Source organism: Tachyglossus aculeatus, chromosome 21 (genome assembly GCF_015852505.1).
Source record: "Tachyglossus aculeatus isolate mTacAcu1 chromosome 21, mTacAcu1.pri, whole genome shotgun sequence".
NCBI classification, from domain to species: domain Eukaryota; kingdom Metazoa; phylum Chordata; class Mammalia; order Monotremata; family Tachyglossidae; genus Tachyglossus; species Tachyglossus aculeatus.
The window spans coordinates 4538334-4562666 of NC_052086.1; the positions used below are offsets into that span (position 1 = coordinate 4538334).

The window sequence follows — 24333 nt, forward strand, 5'->3', positions numbered from 1 at the left end:
GAACGTGTCCACTAATTCTGGGGTAGCATACTCCCCCAAAACGCCAAGTACAGTGCTCTGCACGTAATAAGCACTCAATAAATGCCATTAATCGATTGATTGATCCGAAAGCTACACTCCTGGCCACCCCAAATGGATTTCACCTCTCGTTGCTATTTAGCTGTGGCAAATCCCACCGAAAATCATTCACTCACCCAATTGCGCCCAGTTCCTTTTCTTGAAGGAATAAAAACATCATGTCTAGCAGGTAACCTAACCAGCTACTCTAATTATCTGTTAGCCTGCAGTGGTTCAGGGTTCTGTCAGCTAATTAGCTCTGGAAGGGAGAGGTATTCTGTCAACAAGACATAAATAGCCAGTTAAAGGAAGAGTGAAAATGATCATGGTAGTTCCTTTCCTGAGATGGGTTGGTGGTATATTTTTTTGTTAACATGACCCTGTGCTATAAATGGTATAAAACCATTAATATAGAGATAGCAGATTGTCTTGAAAAAGAACAGCTGGAAAGGCAATTTAGCCAACCTTCAATTTTATTAGTAATTTGAATCTGAGACAAACAGAATCCAGTACTGAAATTCGGAGATTTTTATTTTTTCTAGCTAAAAAAAAAAATTCTGGAATGTTAATTGGGTGGGGTTTTTTTCTTTTTAAATTGGGGCTTGAAATGGGATGGAATTTCAGAAATGTCATGATATAGTTCTGTTTATTTTTGTAATTCATGTAAAAGAACGTAGGCACAGCAAGAGTTTTGTTGGTAACGTCACTGTTCTCAGTGCATAGGTTAGGGTTAGCGTGTACACATGCGAATGGCTCGATATCACAAGCTAATCTCGTGGTCTACAGGGGAGGGTTAAAACAACAGAGCTTAATTTAGAGTATCGAATTCTACATCCAGTTGAACGAACCAATCAATATTCATTCTATCATATTTATTGAGCGCTTACTGTATGCAGAGCACTGTACTAAGTTTTTGGGGGAGGACAGTAGAACAATAAACAGACACTTTCCCTGCCCACAATAAGCTTACAGTCTAGAAGGGGAGACAGACTTAGTATTTATTGCCTGCTGAGAAGTAATGGGGGCAGTTCAGATGAGGCAAAAGACATGATACCCACTCACAAGGAGATTCCAGTTGAACGGCGGAGAAAGAAATAAAACCATCATCAATCGTATTTATTGAGCGCTTACTGTGTGCAGAGCACTGTACTAAGCGCTTGGGAAGTACAAGTTGGCAACATATAGAGACAGTCCCTACCCAATAGTGGGCTCACAGTCTAAAAAATATCTAAACCAGATAGGAGAGAATTAAGCTCTTGAATTCTAATCACTTTAGCTGCTTCTGATTAATAAAACCCCAAACTTTACTAAAGAACTCACGGGACATCTGACATTTGCATTGAGTCGATCAAGTCTAGTGGCATTTATTAAGCGCCTGGAACGTGCGGGGCACAGTACCGAGATCTGGAACAATCCACAAGATGGAAAGCCTGACCCAACCCATTGGCCTGCGAGAGACTCACCGTTCCAGGGTACGAGAGTAGAGCCCGAGGAGGAGAAAAAAATCAAAATGACAAGCCTAATTTGCCCGCTCTAAAACACAGTGAGAGGTCATCTCTCAATTTGCCGAGCTCTTCATCATTCCTGGCTGGGCTTCCCTGCTCAACCCCCCAACTCAGCATTCCTGCTAGAGTTCCAGCTCCTCTGCTGCGTTGTAAGGCCCTTGAGGGCAGGGATCATGCCTTCTGGCAAGCGCTTAGCACAATGCTCCGCACTGAAAAGGTGCTCAAAATATACTCTGGGGTGATTAAAGCGAAGCAGTGTGGCTTAGAGGATAGGGGCCTGGGAGTCAGAATCAATCAATCAATCAATCTTATTTATTGAGCGTTTACTGTGTTCAGAGCACTGTACTAAGCGCTTGGGAAGTACAAGTTGGCAACATATAGAGACAGTCCCTACCCAACAGTGGGCTCACAGTCTGAAAGGGGGAGACAGAGAACAAAACCAAACATAGTAACAAAATAAAATAAATAGAATAGATATGTACAAGTAAGATAAATAAATAAATAAATAGAGTAATAAATATGTACAAACATATATGCATATATACAGGACATTTATACAGAAGGACCTGGGTCTAATCCTGGTTCCATCCTTTGTCTGTTGGGTGACCTTGGGCCAGTCACTTCACTTCTCTGGGTCTCAGTTCATTCATTCATTCAGTCGTATTTATTGAGTGCTTACTGTGTGCAGAACACTGTACTAAGAGCTTAGGAAGTACAAGTTGGCAACATATAGAGACGGTCGCTACCCAACAGTGGGCTCACAGTCTAGAAGGGGGAGACAGAGAACAAAACATAACATATTAACGAAATAAAATAAATAGAATAAATATGTACAAATAAAATAAATAAATAGAGTAATAAATACGTACAAACATATATACATATATACACGTGCTGTGGGGAGGGGAAGGAGGTAAGGCGGGGGGGGATGGGGATGGGGACGAGCGGGGAGGAAGGAGGGAGCTCAGTCTGGGAAGGCCTCCTGGAGGAGGTGAGCTCTCAGTAGGGCCTTGAAGGGAGGAAGAGAGCTAGCTTGGCGGATGTTGGGAGGGAGGACATTCCAGGCCAGGGGGAGGACGTGGGCCGGGGGTCGATGGTGAGACAGGCGAGAACGAGGCATGGTGAGGAGATTAGCGGCAGAGGAGAGGAGGGTGCGGGCTGGGCTGGAGAAGGAGAGAAGGGAGGTGAGGTAAGAGGGGGCGAGGTGATGGACAGCCTTGAAGCCGAGGGTGAGGAGTTTTTGCCTCAGTTCTCTCCTCTGGAAAATGAGAGGTTAAGACCGTGAGCCCCATATGGGACGTGGACTGTGTCCAACCTGATAGTCTTGGATCTACCCTGGCGCTTAGTACAGTGAACGTAGTGAGTGGTTAAAAATCCCATAAAAAAAGACAAGCTCCTGCAGTAGAGTTTTACCCAGGGAAGCTACCCCCAGCCATAGGGCCAAAGCTGATCTGAAACACTGTGGCCCAGTAGAGGGGTAGCCTTGGTAGCCCCCACGGTCTTCCCCTTGCACTTTGTCCAGCTATTTTTCCTGTCGGACCCGTCCACATCACGGAACCCCTGGGGGGTTCCTTGACCAGAGAAGCACACCACCACTGGTATTCAATCTGGACTCCTTTTTTTATTTTTTAATTCCTCCTTTACCTAAAGCAGCGTGGCTCAGTGGAAAGAGCACAGGATTTGGAGTCAGAAGTCATGGGTTCTAATTCCGGCTCCGCCAATTGTCAGCTGTGTGACTTTGGGCAAGTCATTTCTCTGTGCCTCAGTTACCTCATCAGTAAAATGGGGATGAAGACTGTGAGCCCCAAAAGGGACAACCTGATCACCTTGTAACCTCCCCATCTCGTAGAACAGTGCTTTGCACGTAGTAAGTGCTTAATAAATGCCATTATTATTATTATTATTATTATTATTATTAAAGCTAAATTGTAGTTAGCCAAAAAGCCCAACTGTTCATTCTGCTGCCAGCCCCGGGCTGTTTACTGGGCGTTCAGATTACAAACCCCCTTCTCCCTTCTCTACACCAGCCTTGATAGGATCGGAATGAGGCTTTGAGCCGTAAGCTCCTCCTTCTAGATCATAACGTCCTTGAGGACAGGGTTGGTTTCTGTTGAACTGGACTCTCGCAAGCACTTTACTACAGTGCTCTACACGTGGTTAGTACCCAATAAATACCACTGATGGATCGATTGATCCATTCTTTCTGTTGATGTCTGCCTCCCCCTCCGGACTGTGAGCTCACTGTGGACAGGGAATGTGTCTGTTATATTGTACTCTCCCAAGCGCTTAGTACAGTGCTCTGCACGCAGTTAGTACACAATAACTACCACTGATGGATCGATTGATTCATTATTTCAACTGTCGTCTCCCTCCCCCTCTAGACTTTAAGCTCATTTTGGGCAAGGAATATATCTGTTATACTGTTATACTATACTCTCCCAAGCACTTAGTGCAATGCCCTGCATGCGGTTAGAGCCCAATAAATACCACTGATGGATTGATCGATCCATTATTTCTATTGAAGTCTGCCTCCCCCTCTAGACTGTAAGCTCATTGAGGGCAAGGAATATATCTGTTATATTATACTCTCCCAAGTGCTTAGTACAGTGCTCTGCACACAGGAAGCACTCAATAAAGGCAATTGGCTGGCTGACTGATGGGCTGATATACGCACTTGCCTTATCCCACTGAAATTCAAACAGTAGAATTTAATTCTAGCAGACCAGGGCTCGCTCTTTTTGCACTAGATCTGGGAGGCTGGCCTATCGAGGGAAAGGATGTCTCTAATTGGCTCTTACGTAAGAAAGTTGTTAATTGATTCTCGAGAAGAGATAGCAAGGTCGTGTGGTTGCAGTCACTGAGCTGGCAGGAGAGAGGAAATTTCTCTCCATAGTGGAGGTAGTTCTGCAAGTAGTACAGAGCAAGAAAAAACTAGGAGCACAAGAGTAATAATGGTGGTATTTGTTCAGCGCCAACTATTTCTTTAATGGCATTTAAGCCAAGGCCTTACTATGTGCCGGGCACTGTTCTAAGTGCTGGGGTAGATATAAGGTAACCATGTCCCATATGGGGCTCATGGTCTTAATCCCCATTTTCCAGATGAGGGAACTGAGGCACAGAGAAGTGAAGTGACTTGCCCAGGGTCACACAGCAGAAGAGCGGCAGAGCTGAGATTGGAACCCAGGTCCTTCTGATTCCCAGGCTGTATATCCACCAGGCCATGCTGCTTCTGCGTGCCAAACACATTCCTAAGCACTGGGCTAATAATGCTGGTATTTGTTAAGCGCTTACTATGTGCCAAGCACTATATAAGATCATCAGGTTGGACAGTCCTAGACCAACACTGGGCTCACAGTCTAAGACAGCAGGAGGACAGGTATTGAATTTCCCTTTTCCAGATGCGGAAACCGAGACACAGAGAAGTTAAACGACTTGCCCTAGGGCACCCAGCAGGCAAGTGACAGCGCTGGGATTAGAACCCAGGTGTACTGACTCCCAGACTCGGGGTCTTTCCATTGGGACACACTGCTTCTCTCTGAGCTTGTAGCAATCACTGCTGTGGAGATAGGCAAGAATGGGAAGCTTTATCGGGGTTACTCTTGAAATATGGAGGATATAGCAAAATGATCCAAGAGGCCGCTCATTATTTCCATTACAGAACAATACAGAGCCAAAAGACAGGACAGAAAATAAGCCGAATGACGTTCTCTTGAGTAGGAAGTTAGAGATAACGGAACTGAAGAAGCAGTGCAGTCTAGTGGATAGAGCCCAGGCCTGGGAATCAGAAGGACTTGGGTTCTAATCCCGGCTCCGCCGCATGTCTGCTGTGCGACCTTGGGCAAGCCGCTTCACTTCTCTGGGCCCCAGTTCCCTCATCTGTAAAATGGGGATGGAGACTGTGAGCCCCACAGGGGACAGGGGCCAAGTCCAACCTGACTAGCTCGTATCTATCCTAGCGCTTAATACAGTGCCTGGAACGTAGTGAGTGCTTAACAAATCCTACACAAAAATATGATTGATTTGGGGGTATTTTCCCAAGTGCTCAGAACAGCATATGGCTCCCAAGGAGTGCTCAATAAATTTCCTGACTGCTAATTTCAACCTTTTGGTCAGAGCGACATTCTTGGAGCAGCTCGCAGGTCCTGTCACTCTCTTCCTGCTGTCGAAGTCTGAAAGACTGTGTCCAACCAGATTATCTTGTATCTATCCCAGCGCTCTGAACAGTGCTTGGCACAAAGTAAGCGCTTAACAAATTCTATTTTTTTAAAAAAAGCCCAAGGAGACCAAGTACAATTGTCTAAATTGGCAGTCTGTAACCCCTTGCTATTCTCTAAAGCTTCTAGTTCTCACACAGTATAAAGGCTTGGCCAGGCCCACCCGAGTGAATAAGCAATAATAATCATAGTATTAGTGAGCGCTTCCTAGGTGCCAAGCCTTGGGCTAAGCACTGAGTAGCCACAGGACGATCAGGTCAGACACCGTCCCCGTCCCTCTTAAGACTCCCTGCCCAAGAGGGAGGGATAACAGGCATTTTAGCCCCCATTTTACCAGTGAGGAGACTGAGGCCCCCGAGAGATAAAATGACTTCCCCAAGGTCATCCAGGAAGCAGGGGATGGAGCAGGATTAGAACTCAGGCCTCCCGAGTCCCAGTCTCGGCCTCTTTCTGGCGGTGCTTGAGGTTCTCGCCTAGTCCTTCAGGGTACCAGGAGCTGGCACGTGCCCTCCATCCTGGCACCGTCTCCTGTTGGAATCACGTCCGGGCACAGTACTGGGTTCTAATTCCGGCTCTGCCACTTCCTTACTATGTGACCTTGGGAAAGTCATTTAACTTGGGAGAGTACAGCATAACATCAGACATGTTCGTGAAGCAGCATGGCTCAGTGGAAAGAGCACGGGCTTTGGAGTCAGAGGTCATGGGTTCAAATCCCAGCTCTACCAATTGTCAGCTCTGTGACTTTGGGCAAGTCACTTCACTTCTCTGTGCCTCAGTTACCTCATCTCTAAAACGGGGATGAAGACTGTGAGCCCACCGTGGGACAACCTGATAACCTTGTAATCTCCCCAGTGCTTAGAACATAGTAAGCGCTTAATAAATGCCATTATTATTATTTATTATTATTTATTCCCTGCCCACAACGAGCTCACAGGCTAGAGGGCTCCCATGTGATTTTCCTTGCCTCAGTCAACGAATCGCTAATATGTACTGAGCACTTACTGTGTGCCGAACACTGGACTAAGCACTTGAGAGAACAGTGCAACAGAATTATCCGACACGTTCCCTGCCTGTAACAAAGAGCAAACACCCAGTAAATACCACAGTGAATGAAATGTGTGGCTCTCGCCCAAGTTCAGTAGTGTTACAAGATTCTGGTCTTAGTCTAGCCTTTTTCAAAATTTCCAGGAGGGACAAAAGAAAGGGTAACATTTTGGTTGGTGTCCGTTAGCTAAGGAGATGATGCTCTCTGGGCTATTTATTTATTTTCTTACTGGTAGCCGTTAAGCACTTAATATGTGCCAGGCACTGTAGTAAGCACTGGCATAGATACAACCTACTCAGTGTGGACACAGTCCATGTCCCACATGAGGCTCACAGTTTCAATCCCCATTTTACTGATGAAGTAACTGAGGTACAGAGAAGTGAAGTGACTTGCCCAAGATCAGAGAGCAGACAAGCGGAGGAGCTGGGATTAGAACTCAGGTCCTTCTGACTCCCAGGCTTGGGCTCCAGCCACTAGGCCACGCTGCTCCTTTGGAAGGAGCTGGGTACAGACCGCTTTAAGGACTGTAATATATTCTCTTCATGGTGGGAAGTGACACGTAGGTTGAAGTATGAATATTTGATGGGGAGGAAGGAAATTCTTTATCTCCAGATGGCTCCTTTCCAACCGGAGCTAAAGAAAAGGCCGAGATGTTTAGCTGTAGATGGAAGGGTCTGAGCCCTTATGTACATATCTGCAATTTATCTGTAATTTATTCATTCGTGTTATTGTCTGCCTCCCCCTCCAGACTGAAAGCTTATCTTGGACGGTGAATGTGACCATTTATTCTCATATTGTACCCCCCAAGCACTTGCTACAGTGCTTTGCACACAATAAACGCTCGATAAATGTGATTGGAGGAATGAAAGCTTTTTGATGGAAAGAAACTGTGCCAGGGAAGAACAGAGTGAGTGAAATGAAACAATCAATCGCTACTGAGCTCTTACTAGGTGCGAGCACTGTACTAACCGCTTGGGCAAGTACAGTGCAACTAAATTAGCAGGCACAGTCCCTGCCCATAATGAGTCTAGAGGAGAAACTCTCTAGACTGTAATTTCATTGTACGCTGGGAATGTGTCTGGTTATTGTTGTATTGTACTCTCCCAACTGCTTAGTACAGTGCTTTGCGCACTGTAAGTGCTCACTTAATACAACTGAATGATTGAATGAATGGAAACAGTGGGTGGCTCTGAAATAATGATCAGACTGTGGCTGATTGCTGAGGTGGGAAAATCCAAGTGAACTTGTGATTCCCGGCCTTGGAGTTGGAGATGTTAGAATTCATGGACTCGGATGGATTTTGGGAGCTTAGCCGGTATTCTGAGAGGAAAGGTAGTCTTTGAAGGAGGCAGATTTTTTGGTTACCACTAATTCACCCCCTCACTGTAGTAGTGAGGTAGTAGTAGTGATAATACTGTATGCAGGACAGTGTACCAAGGGCTGGGAAGAGTATACTCCTGTGGTTCAAGGAGTCCAGAGTCCAAAAAGGAGTTGTGGTCAGGGATTTCATCTCATGCTTCTCTTGTTCCTCAGGCAACTAGTACAGTGCATGGTACTCAGAGGACACTCAATAAATAGCAATCGTAGTAATAATGAAGGTGCCAGTTGCTCAGTGCTTAGTAGGTGCCCAGCACTGTACTAAGCACTGGGGTTATACAAGATCATCAGGTCAGACCCTTTACTCACACGGGTCATTTGAGAGATGAGCCACCTGAGGCACTGAGAAGTGAAATGAGTTGCCCAAGGCCACACAACAGGCAAGTGGCAGACTCGGGATTGGAATCCAGGTCCTTTGACTCCCAGGCCCCCGGGCTCTTTCCACTGGGCTCTTTTATTTTTATTTATTTATAGCTGGAGGAGGAAGGAAAAGTGACAAGGGAAGGCCGAAAAATAAATGAGCAGGGAGGATATTTAGGGACAAAGAAGACAGCAGTTGGAATTGGTCACCCTTTTATGATGACAGTTGTAATTATCTGGGCTGTGGCCTTTACAGTCTACTGAGTCACGTAAGTCTAGCAAAACACCCTGACATCAAGGTAAACTAATGTCATCCTGAGAAATGGGTGCGGGATGTGTCATTCTTAGCGTTTAAACCCTTGGTATCCACCCTACCCTCCAACCCTCAGCCCTTTTGTCCATTTACTTTTCCCTGCCGATTCCCCTGTTTTTTATTGCAGTTTCTGTCTTCCCCTCCGGATTGTAAGCTCCTTGTGGGCATAGGTCGTGATTACAAACTCTCTTGTAATCATCCTGTCCCAGTCAATCAATCAGTGGTATTTATTGAGTGCTTACTATCTGCGAATACTGTATTAAGTGCTTGGGAGAGGACAGTTCAGCCGCATTAGCGGACACATTCCCTGAACACAGTGAACTTAAAGCCTAGATGGGGGAGAAGGACATTAATATAAATATATCATTTATAATATATAAGTTAAAGATGTGAACGTAAGTGCTGTGGGCATGGGGGTGGGTGGGGTGAATATCAAATGCTGAAATTTCACAAATCCAGGTGCATAGATGACACAGAAGGGAGAGTGAAATGGAGAAAAGAGGGTGTAATTGGGGAAGGCCTCTTTGAGGAGATGTAACCAATTCAAGCGTTCATTATAGTGCTCCACCCATAGAAAACAATCAATAAAATAAACTTGCTAAATTGATCGAGTGATCCTTTCAGTACGGAATGAGAGCCACAATTTAGTTGGCAATATATTAAGGCTTTAGTGCAAAAAAAAAAAAGGAAGTTGTTCTGTTCCGTAGGGTAACTTTTGGAAAATAGTTTAGACATGTTATGTTTTAACCACTTTTAATGGTGGCATTTTGCTGAACACTTCTGGAAGGCATTTAGAAATGTGTATTATTAGGTGGCAGCCTCTCAAATGAAGGAGTGCCATTACTGAAGAACAGTGATGCCACGGTATTGTGAAAGGAATGGAACTTTAAGCCGTTCATTTGAAAAAAATCCCCATTAATAATAACTGTGGTACTGGTTAAGTGCTTACTCTGTGCCAAGCATTATACTATGGGCTGGGGTAGGTACAAGATCATCAGGTCCCACGGGGGCTCACAGTATAAGCAGAAGGCAGGATAAGGTACCGAATACCCATTTTCTAGTTGAGAGAACTGAGGCCCAGGGAAAGTAAATGATTTGCCCTTCTAGACTGTGAGCCCGTTGTTGGGTAGGGACCATCTCTATATGTTGTGAGCTTGTACTTCCTAAGCACTTAGTACAGTGTTCTGCACACAGTAAGTGCTCAGTAAGTACTACTGAATGAATGAATGAATAAATACTATTGAATGAATGAATTTGCCCCAGTTCTCACAGCAGGTAAATGGAGGAGCAGAATTAGAACTCAGGTCCTCTGACTCCCAGGCCCGCCAAGGTTCAGGTTGAATGTTGCTGCCACAACTTCTTCTTTTTGGAAGAATTGAGGTCCTAAGTTCTAGATTGCACACAGCGGGTCTTCCTGGGTCAGACCACTGATCCTCCCAGACCAATTTATCTGCCCCATAATTATGGCAAGAAAATGCTTAGAACGATGGGATGAGGGTTGCCATCCATCTTAACGTTTATCTCTGTAGCAGCTAAAATCCCTTAACCTTTCCCTCAAAGCGCCTCTCTCATAATACTAATGATGGTGTTTAGTAAGCTCTCACTATGTGCTGAGCATCACAGCATGGCATAATGGATAGGACATGGGCCTCGGAGTCAGCAGGTCATGGATTCTAGTCCCCTTGTCTGCTGTGTGACCGTGGGCAAGTCGCTTCACTTCTCTGTGCCTCAGTTACCTCATTTGTAAAATAGGGACTGAGACGGTGAGCCCCATGTGGGACAGGGGCTGTTTCTAACCTGATTTGCTTGTACCCACAGTCTAGTTTTGTTGTCTGTCTCCCCCTTCTAGACTGTGAGCCCGTTGTTGGGTAGGGACCATCTCTATATGTTGCCAACTTGTACTTCCCAAGCGCTTAGTACAGTGCTTTGTACACAGTATGAATGAATGAATAATAATAATACATAATAATGACATTTATTAAGTGCTTACTATATATCAAGCACTTTTCAAGGCGAGGGGGTGGATCTGAGTTAATCAGGTTGGACACAGTCCCTGTCCCACATGGGGCTCACCATCTCAGTAGGAGGGAGAATGGATAGTGAATCCCCATTTTACAGATAGGAAACTGAGGCACAGAGAAATCAGGTGACTTGTCCAAGGTCACAGAGCAAGAAATTGGCAGAATACGGCAGTACTGAGCACGTGGGAGAGTGAGAGATGATCCTTCCGACAGTGGATTAGATGATATTCCCCCAAACCACCACAGCAACGCTTCAGCACCAACTGCACACTAGGCGCTGTCAGCTATGTACAGTCTCAATCCACCAGTCAATCAATGGTACTTATTGAGCACTTCTTGCATTCAGAGCACTGTACTGAGCGCTTGGGAGAATACACTACACTAGAGTTGGTAGCTCCAATCCCTGCCCTTAAGGAGTTCACAGTCAGCAGGGGAAGGCAGACACTCAGAGAAAATGCAGATGGGGGAAACAACTGAGTCTAAATATCTGTACCTAAGGTCTATGGGGGCAGGGATTGAGGTGGGAGGGGGAACGACCCAGGAGGTTTGGGAGAGGCAGTTGGGTCCCCTTCATGCTGGTCTCTCTGGCAGTGGAAGGCATAGGCTCGAAGGTAAAGCAAACTGAGTCGGACTCCTGGCCAACAGAGAGAGAGGGCCAGGACTCTCCTCAGCCTGGTCCTCTCTTCAGGCCGGTCTTCTCCTCAGGCTGGGCCTCTCCCCGGGCCGGGCGTCTCCTCAGGACAAGACTTCCCCTGGTCCGGGCATCTCCTCAGGCCGGACCTTCCCCCTGGGCTAAAAAGCTAAAACTTAGAAACACCGTTGTAAATCCTGTTGGGCTTTTAAATGGATGTGCAAAATGTCCCCCAAGTCCTAAACACCCATTGTTACTGAGGGTCTGTCCCTTCCCCCATCTAATAATAATAATGCTGACGATAATGATGGTGTTCGTTAAGCGTTTACTATGTGCCAAGCACTGGGGTCGATACCAGGTAATCAGGTTGTCCCACGTGGGGCTCACAGTCTTCATCCCCATTTTACAGGTAACTGAGGCACAGAGAAGTTAAGTGGCTTGCCCAAAGTCACTTAGCTGACAAGTGGTGGAGCTGGGATTAGAACCCATGACCTCCGACTCCCAGGCGTGTGCTCTTTCCACTAAGCCGTGCTGCTTCTCTAGAGACAGTACTGCTGGAGGAGGGTTGGAAATCAGTTGGGGTTCGAGAGGAAGAGAGCATTCTTGAGTTTCTGTGCTTAGCGATGGAAGTAGGTGACCCAATTCCACTGCCCACGCAGTAGGGTCAGAATTCACACACTAGGTGTTTGGGCCGTACAGACCGTGCGATGGGGATTTTCAGAACCTTTCCCCAGTCGGTCAAAATCAAAACACAACACAATTCTCAGGCCGGGCCTCCACTCGGTCTGGACCTGCCCCAGGCCGACTCTCTCCTCAGGCCGGGCCTCCCCCAGGGCCGGTTGTCAGTTTGGACACAGTCCGTGTCCACGCCCCACATATCCCACAGTCTTGATCCCCATTTTACAGATGAGGTAACTGAGGCCCAGAGAAGTGAACCGACTTGCCCAAAGTCACACAGCACACGTGGCAGAGCCAGAAATAGAACTCAGGTCCTCCTGACTCTCAGGCCCGTGTTTTTTCCTGATTTGCCAACGGGTTCTTGTGGGCTCAGCTCCCAGCTCTGCCACCTGCCTGCTTGGTGACCTTGGGCATGTCACTTAGCTTCTTTGTCCCTCAGTTACCTCAGCTGTAAAATGGGGAAAACAACACCTGTTCTCCCTCCCCCTTAGGCTGAGAGCCCCATGAGGGATAGGGATTATGTCTGATCCAATTACCTTGCCTCCACCCCAGAGTATAGTACATTGCTTGGCATATAGTCAGTGCTTAACAAGCACCGCATTTGCTATTATTATTATTGTTATTATTATGATTTATGATGATGAAATGATGCCGCCCCATCTGTCCAGTTGGATTTTTGGAGTCGCTCCGAGCTGTGGGTGGGCACCTTATTCTACAAAATGGGCTGACGGCATCTCGGTCTGTTTCTTCCTCTCAGCCGTCACTTTCTCGAGGGAAAGGATTTTTGTCAAAGCCAACGTTATCATGTAACCCGCCCCGGTTGGACCTGGCAACGGCCAAAGCCCAACTCCCGGGAGAATGCGCGAAATGCCCCAGCCCTCCAACGTCCGTTCAGGTTTTCCTTGGTTTCTGTCGCAGGACCAGCTGAGGGACTGTTTGACCCGAGCATCTCCGGAGGCCAAGGACACGGACACCCTAGTCCAAGAGGCCGATAGTCAGTATGGAACCTGGAACGAGCAGGGCCTCAGCAGGGACAGGTAAGGAAGTCTCCGTGTTGCCCCGCCGAAGGTGCCCGACTGATTTTCCCAGCCCCCCACCCCAATTCAGGTGCCAGGCCTCCGCTTTTGCCCCCCGGGGCCTCTTTAGGCCAAGGATTGAAGCGTGCCAGTTCCTGAAGTCTCAGAAGGAGGCTGTGCACTGTATTAAGCGCTTGGGAGAGTACAATATAACAGGATTGGTCGACACAATCCCTGTCCATAACGAGCTTCCAGTCTGCAGAGGAGGCAGATATTATAATAAATGACAGCGGAAATGGTAGAATATGAGGAAATTGTACTTTCCCAAATGCTTAGTACAGTGCTTCGCACACAGTAAGCGCTCAATAGTCAGCAGTGTGGTCTAATGGTTAGAGCCCAGGCCTGGGAGTCAGTTGGACCTGGGTTCCTCTCTCGGCTCTGCCACCTCTCTGCTTTATGATCTCGGGCAAATTCATTCATTCATTCAATCCTTTATTGAGCACTTACTGTGTGCAGAGCACTGTACTAAGCGCTTGGGAAGTACAAGTCCAATCGTACAAATGCGACTGAATGAATGAAAGTCGGCAAAATACAGAGACGGTCCCTACCCAACAACGGGCTCACAGTCTAGAAGGGGGAGACAGACAGCAAAACAAACCAGGTGATAATAATAATCACTTCACTTTTCTGTGCCTCAGTTCCCTCATCTGCAAAATGGGGCTAACGACTGTGAGCCCCATGTGGGACCGGGACTGTGTCCAACCTGATGATCCTCGGATCTACTCCAGTGCTTCGAACAGTGCCTGGCACTTAGTAAGCGCTTTGCAAATACCAACAAAATAAATAAATAAATACATGCATACATACATACATACCATCGATTGATCGCTATGTACATTAGGGCCGTGTGGTCGAGGTGACTGAAAATGTGCTTTTGGGCTTGATGCAGAAGGGAGGAAGGAGAGAGGATGAGAGAGATTGTAAGGCCAATTTAGTAGTACGTGAGTGGGGGGATGGAACAGAAACTCAGATGGATCTCAGCCATTTCCGATCCCAGGATGCCCAGGCACTGCCCTCACTATTGGGAGAGGAAAACCTGGGCCATGGGGCATTGGGCGCTTTTCATCTCCTGACTCATAATAATACTAATAATAATGGCATTTATTAAGCGCTTACTATGTGCAAAGCACTGTTCTAAGCGCTGGGGAGGTTACAAGGTGATCAGGTTTTCCCCCGGGGGGCTCACAGTCTTCATCCCCATTTTTCAAGATGAGGGAACTGAGGCCCAGAGAAGTGAAGTGACTTGCCCAAAGTCACACAGCTGACAGTTGGTGGAGCTGGGATTCGAACCCACGACCTCTGACTCTCAAGCCCGGGCTCTTTCCACTGAGCCACGCTGCTCTTGTGCCCTCTGGTGCTTTCTTGAAGTCAAAGGAAACTCCCAAACTGGACAGTCCATCCCCGACCCAAAAAATTTCCCCAAAATTTCTTCCCACGGCCTCTGGCGCCACCCACTGCTCCATAACCGCACTTAGCTTTTCTCTTGGACTCTCTGCCGGGAAACAGAACCGACCGAGGGATTTAATAATAATAATGATAATAATCAGGGTATTTATTGAGCATTTACTATGTGCCAAGCACTGTTCTAAGTGCAGAGGAAGATACAAGAAGCAACATGGCATAGTGGATAGAGCACGGGCCTGGAAGTGAAAAGGTCATGGGTTCTAATCCCGCTTCTGCCACTTGTCTGCTGTGTGACCTTTGGCAAGTCACTTCTCTGTGCCTCAGTTCTCTCTTGTGTGAAATGGGGATTGAGACTCTGAGCCCAATTTGGGACTGGGACTGTGTCCCTCCCAATTTGCTTGTATCTACCCCAGCACTTAGTACAGTACCTGGCACATAATAAGTGCTTAACAAATACCATTGTTATTATTATTATGAATATTAAGAAGTAATCAGGTTGGACGCAGGCCCTGCCCACATGGGACTCACACTCTTAATCCCCATTTTAAAGATGAGGTCACTGAGGCCCAGAGAAGTGAAGTGACTTGCCCAAGGTCACACAGTAGACATGTGGCAGAACGGGGATTAGAACCCAGGTCTTTCTAACTTCCAGGCCCTTGCCCTACCCACCAAGCCACACTGCTTCACTGTGTTAAGTGCTCTACTGAGCATGGATGTAGATGATTTCCCAATCCCTCTGACCCTAGCAGCTTCAGGGAATTGAGTCTGGACTCTGATTCTGTTTCTGCAGTGGAGGAAGAGCAGGGACAAGTTCCTTGTGGCAGTCTTTGGGCCGCCCTTCTTAGAATATTTGGAGTTTATGGTCTCCACTTTGTGGCGGTCTTCAGACTGCCCTTCTTAGAAAATTTGGAGTTTATGGTCTCCCCTTTGTGACTGGGAAATCACCAGGCTGGGCGCTGGCCCGGTGACCCCGATCTGTCTCTGTTTCACAGCTTCACCGTGGAGTCTCCGTCGTCCGACAGCACCGTCAGCTCAACGCGGCAGCAGCAACCAGGCATCCGGCCGCCTTCTCTCTCGTCTCAGACGGAGCCGACCTCCGGGACCGCCCAGATCGGCGGTGACTCCTCCAGGGACCAGAGGAGCATCAGCCTGGACCGCTCCAGCACGGACTTGGATTCCACCGACGGCACCGAGGCGTCGCTGTCCGCCCTGCCCGACCCAGACGGGAAGAGTGACGATTTCTCCTTCATCGACGTAAGTCACCCTCCGCGGGGACGTCTCGCTGGTGATCAGTGCGTTCGCTGCTCTCCGAGCCCCGCGGGGGCCCCGAGAGTGATTCAGAATGAGGAGTGGGCATACTGGCTGGAGTGGTGGTATTTGTAGTAGTAGTGGTGGTGATGGTGGTAGTGGGCATGGTAGTAAGAGGGGTGAGAGTTGTAGAGTTGCTGGTGATAGCGGTCATGGTGGGAGGAAGTGATGGTGACAGTGGTGGGTCGTAATAATAATAATAATGGCATTCATTAAGTGCTTACTAAGTGCAAAGCACTGTTCTAAGCGCTGGGGAGGTTACAAGGCAATCCGATTGTCCCGCGGGGGCTCACTGTCTTCATCCCCATTTTACAGATGAGGTAACTGAGGTCCAGAGAAGTAAAGTGACTTGCCCAAAGTCACACAGCTGACAATTGGCAGAACTGGGATTTGAACCCATGACCTCAGACTCCAAAGCCCGGGCTCTTGCCACCGAGCCACGTTGTTGTAGCGGTGGTGGTGGCAGTAGAGAGAGTAGTGACAGTTGTAGTAGAGATTCCTTCATTTAACCATATTTATTGAGCGCTTACTGTGTGCAGAGCACTGTACTAAGCGCTAGGGAGAGTACCGTACAACAGAGTTGGTAAGATGCATTCCCTGTCCTTCCCCTCCCCACAGCACCTGTATATATGTTTGTACAGATTTATTACTCTATTTATTTTGCTTGTATATAGTTACTATTCTATTTATTTTGTTAAGGATGTGCATCTAGCTTTATTTCTATTTATTCTGATGACACCTGTCCACAGGTTTTGTTTTGTTGTCTGTCTCCCCCTTCTAGACTGTGAGCCCGTTGTTGGGTAGGGACCGTCTCTTTATGTTGCCGACTTGTACTTCCCAAGCGCTTAGTACAGTGCTCTGCACACAGTAAGCACTCAGTAAATACGACTGAATGAACGAATGAACGAGCTGACAGTCTAGATGGGGGGACGGACTTGGATAGAAGTAAAGAAATGACAGATATGGTTATAAGCGCTGTGGGGCTGGGAGGGGGCATGAGTTAAGGTGCACATCAGAGCGACGCAGAAAGGAAGGGGAGAAGAGGAAAAGGAGGGCTTAGTCAGGGAAGGCCTCTCGGAGGAGATGGGCCTTCACTATAGCTTTGAAGGAGGGGAGAGTGATTGCCAATGCCCAGGCCACTCTTCTCCGCAGTCCTCCTCCTTAAGGGCCCATTGGCCACCTCAGCAGAGCAGGCTGGTTTCACGCTTCCTCTAGACTGTCAGCTCGTAGTGGGCAGGGAACGTGTCTGTTTCTCCTGTTCTGCTGTCCTCTCCCCAAGCGCTCAGTCCAGTGCTGGGCACACAGTAAGCGCTCAGTAGACACGACTGACTGGGTGATTGAAGAGCTCGAGTGGACGCACGTCCGGCCGTGAGCCCGGCCGGTGACGGGCCCGTGTCCTCTCCCCGCAGCGCACGTCCGTCCTGGATTCCAGCGCCCTGAAGACGCGAGTCCAGTTGAGCAAGAGGAGGAGACGTCGAGCGCCCACCTCCCACTCGTCCCGCGGGGCCCGGACCCCCGAGGCCGTGGATGGGACGCCCCTGCCTGAGGAGATGGGAAGCTCCTGGATGTTCAGGGATTCCACAGGTACGCAGACCCTCCCGCCACGCAGGACCGTCACCTGGGGGTTACGCAGGCTTTGCACATCCGTGGTATATATGCAGTTGGTATCTGTGTATGCTTGGTGCGGGTATACGTGTGGAACCTGTATATGCCTGGTGTATGTATGTGTGGTATGTGTATATGCCTGATGTATGTACATGTCATATTTGCACATGCCCGGTTTATTACATCTGGTATCTACATGTGTCTGGTGTGTGTATGTGTGGTATCTGCATGTGCCTAATGTATTTATATATGTGGTGTCTGCATATGCCTGGTGTGAGCCTGTTGATGGGTAGGGACCGTCTCTATATGTTGCCGACTTGGACTTCCCAAGCTCTCAATAAATACAATTGAATGAATGAATGAATGAGTATGTGATGTCTGCATATTCCTGGTGTGTGTATATATATTAATGATGGCATTTATTAAGCGCTTACTATGTGCAAAGCACTGTTCTAAGCGCTGGGATGGTTACAAGGTGATCAGGTTGTCCCACGGAGGGCTCACAGTCTTAAGCCCCATTTTACAGATGAGGGAACTGAGGCCCAGAGAAGGGAAGTGACTTGCCCAAAGTCACACAGCTGACAAGTGGCGGAGCCGGGATTAGAACCCATGACCTCTGACTCCAAAGCCCGGGCTCTTTCCACTGAGCCACACTGCTTCTCCATATGTATCTATGGGGTATCTGCAAATGTCTGATGGGTATATTCTTATGGAATCTAACCTTGGGCAAGTCATTTCACTTCTCTGGTACTCAGTTCCCTCATCTGTAAAATGGGGATAAAGACTTGTGAGCCCTCCATTTACCTTGTATTCATTCATTCAGTTGTATTTATTGAATGTTTACTGTGTGCAGAGTACCATACTAAGCGCTCGGGGGAAGACAACACAACAATAAACAGATACACTCCCTACCTTGTATCTACCCCAACACTTAGTAGAGTGCCTGGCTCATAGTAAGCACTTAACAAATACCACAGTTATTATTATTATTATTATTATTATTATTATTATTATATGTCTGGTTTATATATACATGTGGTGTCTGCATATGCCTGGTGTATATACCTGTGGTATCTGTGTATGCCTGGGTAACCCTGTGCCGATGCCAGGACTAGAACTCAGGTCACCCGATTTCCAGTTGCATGCTCTTTCCGCTGGAACTGAGCCACCTGGAGAAACGTTGAGTTGGGTAGCAGCCATGGCACCTTTGCTCTTGAAATGGTATTTGTTAAACGCTTACTATGTGCCAGGCCACACGCTGGGGAAGATACTACTTATTCAAGTTGGACACAGTCCCTATCCCACATTCATTCATTCATTCAGTTGTATTTATTGAGCACTTACTGTGTGCAGAGCACTGTACCAAGTGCTTGGGAAGTACAGCTGGCAACAACATAAGGCTCACAGTCTTAATCTCTGTTTTCCACATGAGGTTACTGAGGCCCAGAAAAGTGAAGTAACTTGTCCAAGGATACACAGCAGACAAGTGGCGGAGCCAGGGTTAGAACCCAGGTCTTTCCGACTCCCAGGCGTGAGCTCTAGCCACTAGACCACACTGCTTCTCCAGTCCCAGCCACGGATCTGTCACCATTAGAGAGGAAGCAGCTTGTGGCTAGGAGTTTCTCCTGTGCTCTCATTTCCCAAGGCTTAGCTGAGCATGGCACCCAGGGCCTCTCAGGCAGTTCCATTTCCACATTCATTTTTTTCAATGGTATTTGTTAGGCGCTTACTATGTGCCAGTCACTGTACTAAGCTCTAGGGTAGATACAAGCTAATCAGGTTGGACACGATCCGTGTCCCACGGGGGGCGTGCAGTCCTTATCCCCATTTTACAGATGAAGGAATTGAGGCCCGGAAAAGTGAAGTGACTCACCCAAGGTCACACAGCAGGCATGTGGCGGAGCCGGGATGAGAACCCAGGTCCTTCTGACGCCCGGGCTCGGGTTCTGGCCAGTAGGCTGTGCCTGCTGCCGGCCAAAGCCATGCGGGTGTGCATTGGTGTGGTTGAAGCAAGCTGAGACTGGGCGGGAGGCTTTCATTCATTCGATCATATTTATTGAGTGCTTACTGGGTGCAAAGCACTGTACTAGAGAAGCAGCGTGGTTCAGTGGAAAGAGCCCGGGCTTTGGAGTCAGAGGTCATGGGTTCTAATCTCGGCTCTGCCGATTGTCAGCTGTGTGACTTTGGGCAAGTCACTTCACTTCTCTGGCCCTCAGTTCCCTCATCTGTCAAATGGGGATGAAGACTGTGAGCCCCAGGTGGGACAACCTGATCACCTTGTATCCCCCCCACCACTTAGAAGCAGGGCTTTGCACATAGTAAGCGCTTAACAAATACCATCATTATTATTATTATTATTACTAAGCGCTTTCAGAAGAGAACCCCTCCTTCTTCAGGCCCCCATTCTGGGAGAGGTTTCCCTGGCCTCTCCCAAGTGCATAGTATGGCACCCCACTCTCTGCTGTAGCTGAATGCATACCCCCTGCCCCCAACACACACACACACACACACACACACACACACACACACACACACATACTCACACACCACACCACAGCACACTCCCCCAGTTACCCCTCTGGGACCCTAAAGGATTCTGGAAAGAAACATGCGCCGTCACTTCTTTCTGGTTTGTGTCCAGAGGAGAAGTCGCCGGCCCCGAGGGAAGACGGCGATGAGGAAACGAGTCCCCGGTCGGAGAGAGCCCCAGGAGCCCCCACCCCCCGGCGGCCCGTGTTTCCGGGCATGGACCCGTCTGTGCTGAAGGTACGTGAGGCCCGCGATCCGGATCCCGGCCGAGCCCTTTAGCACGCGAGGGGTCCCGGCTTCTCCTCCTGCTCCTCCCTCCCTCCCTGCATCCTCAATGACTGGTCACAGGCCTTCTGCCTCGGCTGCACTCATAATGTTCACCCACCCAACCTCTCGCTCTCTTCCAAGGGCTTAGTACAGTGATCTGCACACAGTAAAATCGCTCAGGAAAGACCACTGATTGTTTGATTGATCCTGGAGCCAGCCACCCTCCAGTTTCTACTCGGACACGGGCGGAGGGAGGCTTGTTGACTAGTGGGGAAAAATAGCCCAATCTGAGATGGTGGCCCAGGCTGTTGGGTCATTGGTTTTCTCACTCTCTAGACCAAGGACATGTCTCCCAGCCGGTGAACGTGGCACTTCCTCTCACCATGTCTGTTTGGCTGCCAAAAAATCGGTCACTGGAACGCAGGAAAGGTTTTGCTGATCCCTCAGTCTCTAGCACGCAGAGTGCTCAAAGAGAGCTTAAGAGAATACGGTAATCAGTAGGCCTAAATCCTCACCTTCAAGGAGCGTACAGTTTGGAAGGGAGACCAAGGCACTGTAATCAATTCTGGGCAGATCATGCTGAATGAGTTTTCGATTGGATTGAAGTAAAAACAGGCCATGGTTTCATTCATCAATGAATCCTATGTATTGAGTGGTTACTGTGTGCAGAGCACTGTACAAAGCACTTGGGAGAGGACAATTTAATGATATTAAGAGCTTCTCTGAGGAGGTATCCAGGTCTGGTGAGACACAGTCATCATGTTCAACCGTATTTCATTCAGTCACATTGAACGCTCTCTGAGTGCATAGCACTGTACTAAGCACTTGGGAGAGTACCATACAACAATACAGAGCCGCATTCCACACCCACATTCATTTATTCGTTCATTCATTCTTATTTATTGAGCAGTTACTGTGTGCAGAGCACTGTACTAAGCACTTGGAAAGTACAGTTCAGCAATAAAGAGAGACAATCCCTTCCCACAACGGGTGCACAGTCTAGAAGGGGGGAGACAGACATTCAAACAAATAAACAGGCATCCATAGCATCAATAAACGGGCTTAGAGTCTAGACTGGTAATAATGGTAATAGCGTTTATTGGGCACTTTCTGGAAAAGCCCAAAACAAGAAAGTGACACAGCCCCTACCCACAAGGAACTTACCCCTCACCTGTGGGGGGATAGGCATAAAAGTATTTCTCAACCCAGTAATCGCAGAGAATAATCAAACGTCCGAATTGGCAAAGGTCTAGGACTGGTCAAGGATAAGATGAAGAGCCGACTGTCCCTTCTTTTCAGGCTCAGCTTCGGAAAAGACAAGAGGAAGACGTCCCCGCCGAAGCCACGAGTTCGAAGAAGTGGTCAAAGTCTCCCAAATCGCCATTCCATTCTGGGAATCTTGGCAGTAGAGTCCTGGCCCCTAGTGGAGTGAAAGAGGACAGGTGAGGGAGACCGGAACACCATTATCATTTTCTTTCTTTCTTTTCTTCTTCTTCATCTTTTTATTTTATTTATTTACTTTTTTGGTATTTGTTAGGCGCGTAATATGTGTTGAGCACTGTGCTAGTCACTGAATTTCCTCCTTTAATCCAATAATAATAATTATAATAACATTTGTTAAGCGCTTACTATTTGCTGAGCACTGTTCTAAGCACTGGGGTGGATACAAGGTAATCAGGTGTTCCCACGTGGTGCTCACAGTCAGTCCCCATTTTACAGATGAGATAACTGAGGCCCAGAGAAGTCAAATGACTTGCCCAAAGTCACATAGCTGATCGGTGGCCGAGCCGGGATTAGAACCCACGACCTCTGACTCCCAAGCCCAGGCTCTTTCCAGTAAGAGCTTCCGAGAGCTTGAGAAGCAATGTGTTCTGCTTCTCAAGCTCTCGGAGGAGCAGATTAGCTTTGTAATCTCCCAATAAGAATCATGCGTCAAGTGGGTCTAATAATCTTTTTGGTTTTAAGTAGGAAGCAGTGCGGCCTAGCAGAGAGAGCCCAGGCCCGGAAGTCAGAAGGACCTGGGTTCTAATCTCAGCTCTGCCACTTGTCTGTTGTGAGACCTTGGGCAAGTCACATCACTTCTCCGGGCCTCAGTTCCCTCATCTGAAAAGTGGGGATGAAAATTGTGAGCCCCGCGTGGGACAGGGAGTGTGTCCAACCGGACCATCTTGTGTCTACCCCAGCTCTTAGTACGGTGCCTGGCACATTGTAACCACTTAAGAGGTACCATAAATAGAGTTTAAAAAATGGCTTTGTTTTCCTAGTTCACAAGACTCATCTCCCCAGTGGTTAAAAGAGCTGAAATCAAAGAAGAGGCAGAGCCAATATGAGAATCAAGCTTGAAAAGGTACCGACCTGCTAATCAGCTATTCAGGCAGCCAATCAGCAGTGTGTCTGCCTTCCTTCCTTCATTCATTCACTAGTATTTATTGAGTGCTGTCTGTGTGCAAAGCACTGTACTAGGCACTTGGGAGAGTATACCGTAACAATAGGCAGACACATTTCCTACCCACGGAGAGATGATCTTAAAACATGGCAGCAGCAATTTAAGATTTCGGGGAAATCTGTCTGGAAGGGAGGAAGGGGCTGCTGAGAGAATGAGGGTTCCCCTTTTTGTGGGGGGGTGGGGAGGCGGGAGAAATGGTTTAGGCTGAGCTCCTCGTCCCGCCTTGTCCTTGTCACCTGAAAGGATGTGTCCATCCTTTCCAGCATCGCGGACGGCCCTCTATCCTTTCCGGGCAGACCACTATCTAGAAGTCGAACAGAAGCCTTAACTCCACCCGAACCGGAAGTCTGGCTGTTCCCGCTCGCTTCCCGCCTCCCCGCAGGTGGGCCGGGCGCCCCCGCCCCCCCACCCCCCTCCACCGGCCGGAGCGGCCAAAGGATCGGACTCCGGGGAGGAGCTCGGTTGGACACCTGCCGGGGGAGCCCTACGGGACCACCCGAGGCGAGGGCCGGCGGCGGGGGGTGGGTCCGATGGAGCCCTCTGGCCCATCCCGTCCAATGCCTCCCTAATTGGGGATGGCGTGAGGGGGCCAGGAGGCGACGCTCTGAGACACGCCTCCGTTGGCGAGCTCTTCAGCGCCTAGGAACGCTCTCGGAGGGGAAGTCTCCCCTCGACTCAGCCACTTCTGGAACAAGCTGACTCGGGCAAGAGATCATTCCTCTCATCCCCTAGCCCGGTTCCTTTATGACAACGGCAACTCTCTGAGAAGAAAAGACGATTCGAGAGCAGAAAGTATTATTGTGAGCCGGCCGGGAAGATACCACGATTCTGTAGCTCGGTATCTCCCGTCTGTCAGTGACGAGGTCCCCGGTGACTAAGTCCGCGAGCTCAGCGGACGGGATTGTAAAATGAACGAACGACAGTTTTTGTTTCTTCAGTCGGGGTGTACCCATCAACTGCGTGTAGTATCGATGCTTCAGTAGCCTTTTTTTCTTCTTCTTTCATGGGGGATAAAAAGCAATAATTCCAATCGAATCTCTTTAAAACTAGATATGCATATCTATTTTTATGTCAGAGGAAGGGGCCGCAGCTCCACGTGGAGCGGGTTGGCTATTTTGTTCGCGTCTCAGGTTGCCCTTCCACCGCCCTCCCGTTTCGGGGGGGTTACGCTCGTCAGTGTCTGATGAGTTCATTTAATTTTTTTATTCTGATTTCTCGGGGCGACCGGGACACGGGAAAGGAACGGACGCGTCACGGAAAACGTAGACCGGGGGGTTGCCGTAGCAGCCCAGCCCCTGCTTCGGGGGTCGTGGCGGGGCGGCGTCTGCCATGTTTTGACGGAGACCCGAGCCCTGCTTTCTGCTTGCCCATCAGTGCCCCCCACTCACCCCCGCATCCCAGTAAGTGTTCTTCTGGAACGGCCATCCGGATACTGAGAGGGATCAGCGTCCGAGAGGCCGACGGCTGCCGAGACCAGAGAAGCAGTACGGAGCCTCA

The 24333-nt window shown here is 48.5% G+C and overlaps 1 protein-coding gene across 2 annotated transcripts in view; it reads left to right on the forward strand.

Annotated features, from left to right (window-relative positions):
* KIAA1671 (KIAA1671 ortholog) overlaps positions 1 to 23235 on the forward strand; it is a 111362-nt gene extending 88127 nt beyond the window's left edge. For both annotated transcript variants that reach the window (XM_038763174.1, XM_038763175.1), the window contains 7 exons: positions 13120 to 13238; positions 15674 to 15935; positions 17399 to 17573; positions 20236 to 20360; positions 21690 to 21832; positions 22655 to 22737; positions 23100 to 23235. In XM_038763174.1, the coding sequence (XP_038619102.1) occupies positions 13120 to 13238; positions 15674 to 15935; positions 17399 to 17573; positions 20236 to 20360; positions 21690 to 21832; positions 22655 to 22733 (903 nt within the window). In that variant the 3' untranslated portion in view covers positions 22734 to 22737; positions 23100 to 23235. The remainder of the gene's footprint in view (positions 1 to 13119; positions 13239 to 15673; positions 15936 to 17398; positions 17574 to 20235; positions 20361 to 21689; positions 21833 to 22654; positions 22738 to 23099) is intronic.
* The last annotated feature ends 1098 nt before the right edge of the window (positions 23236 to 24333 follow it).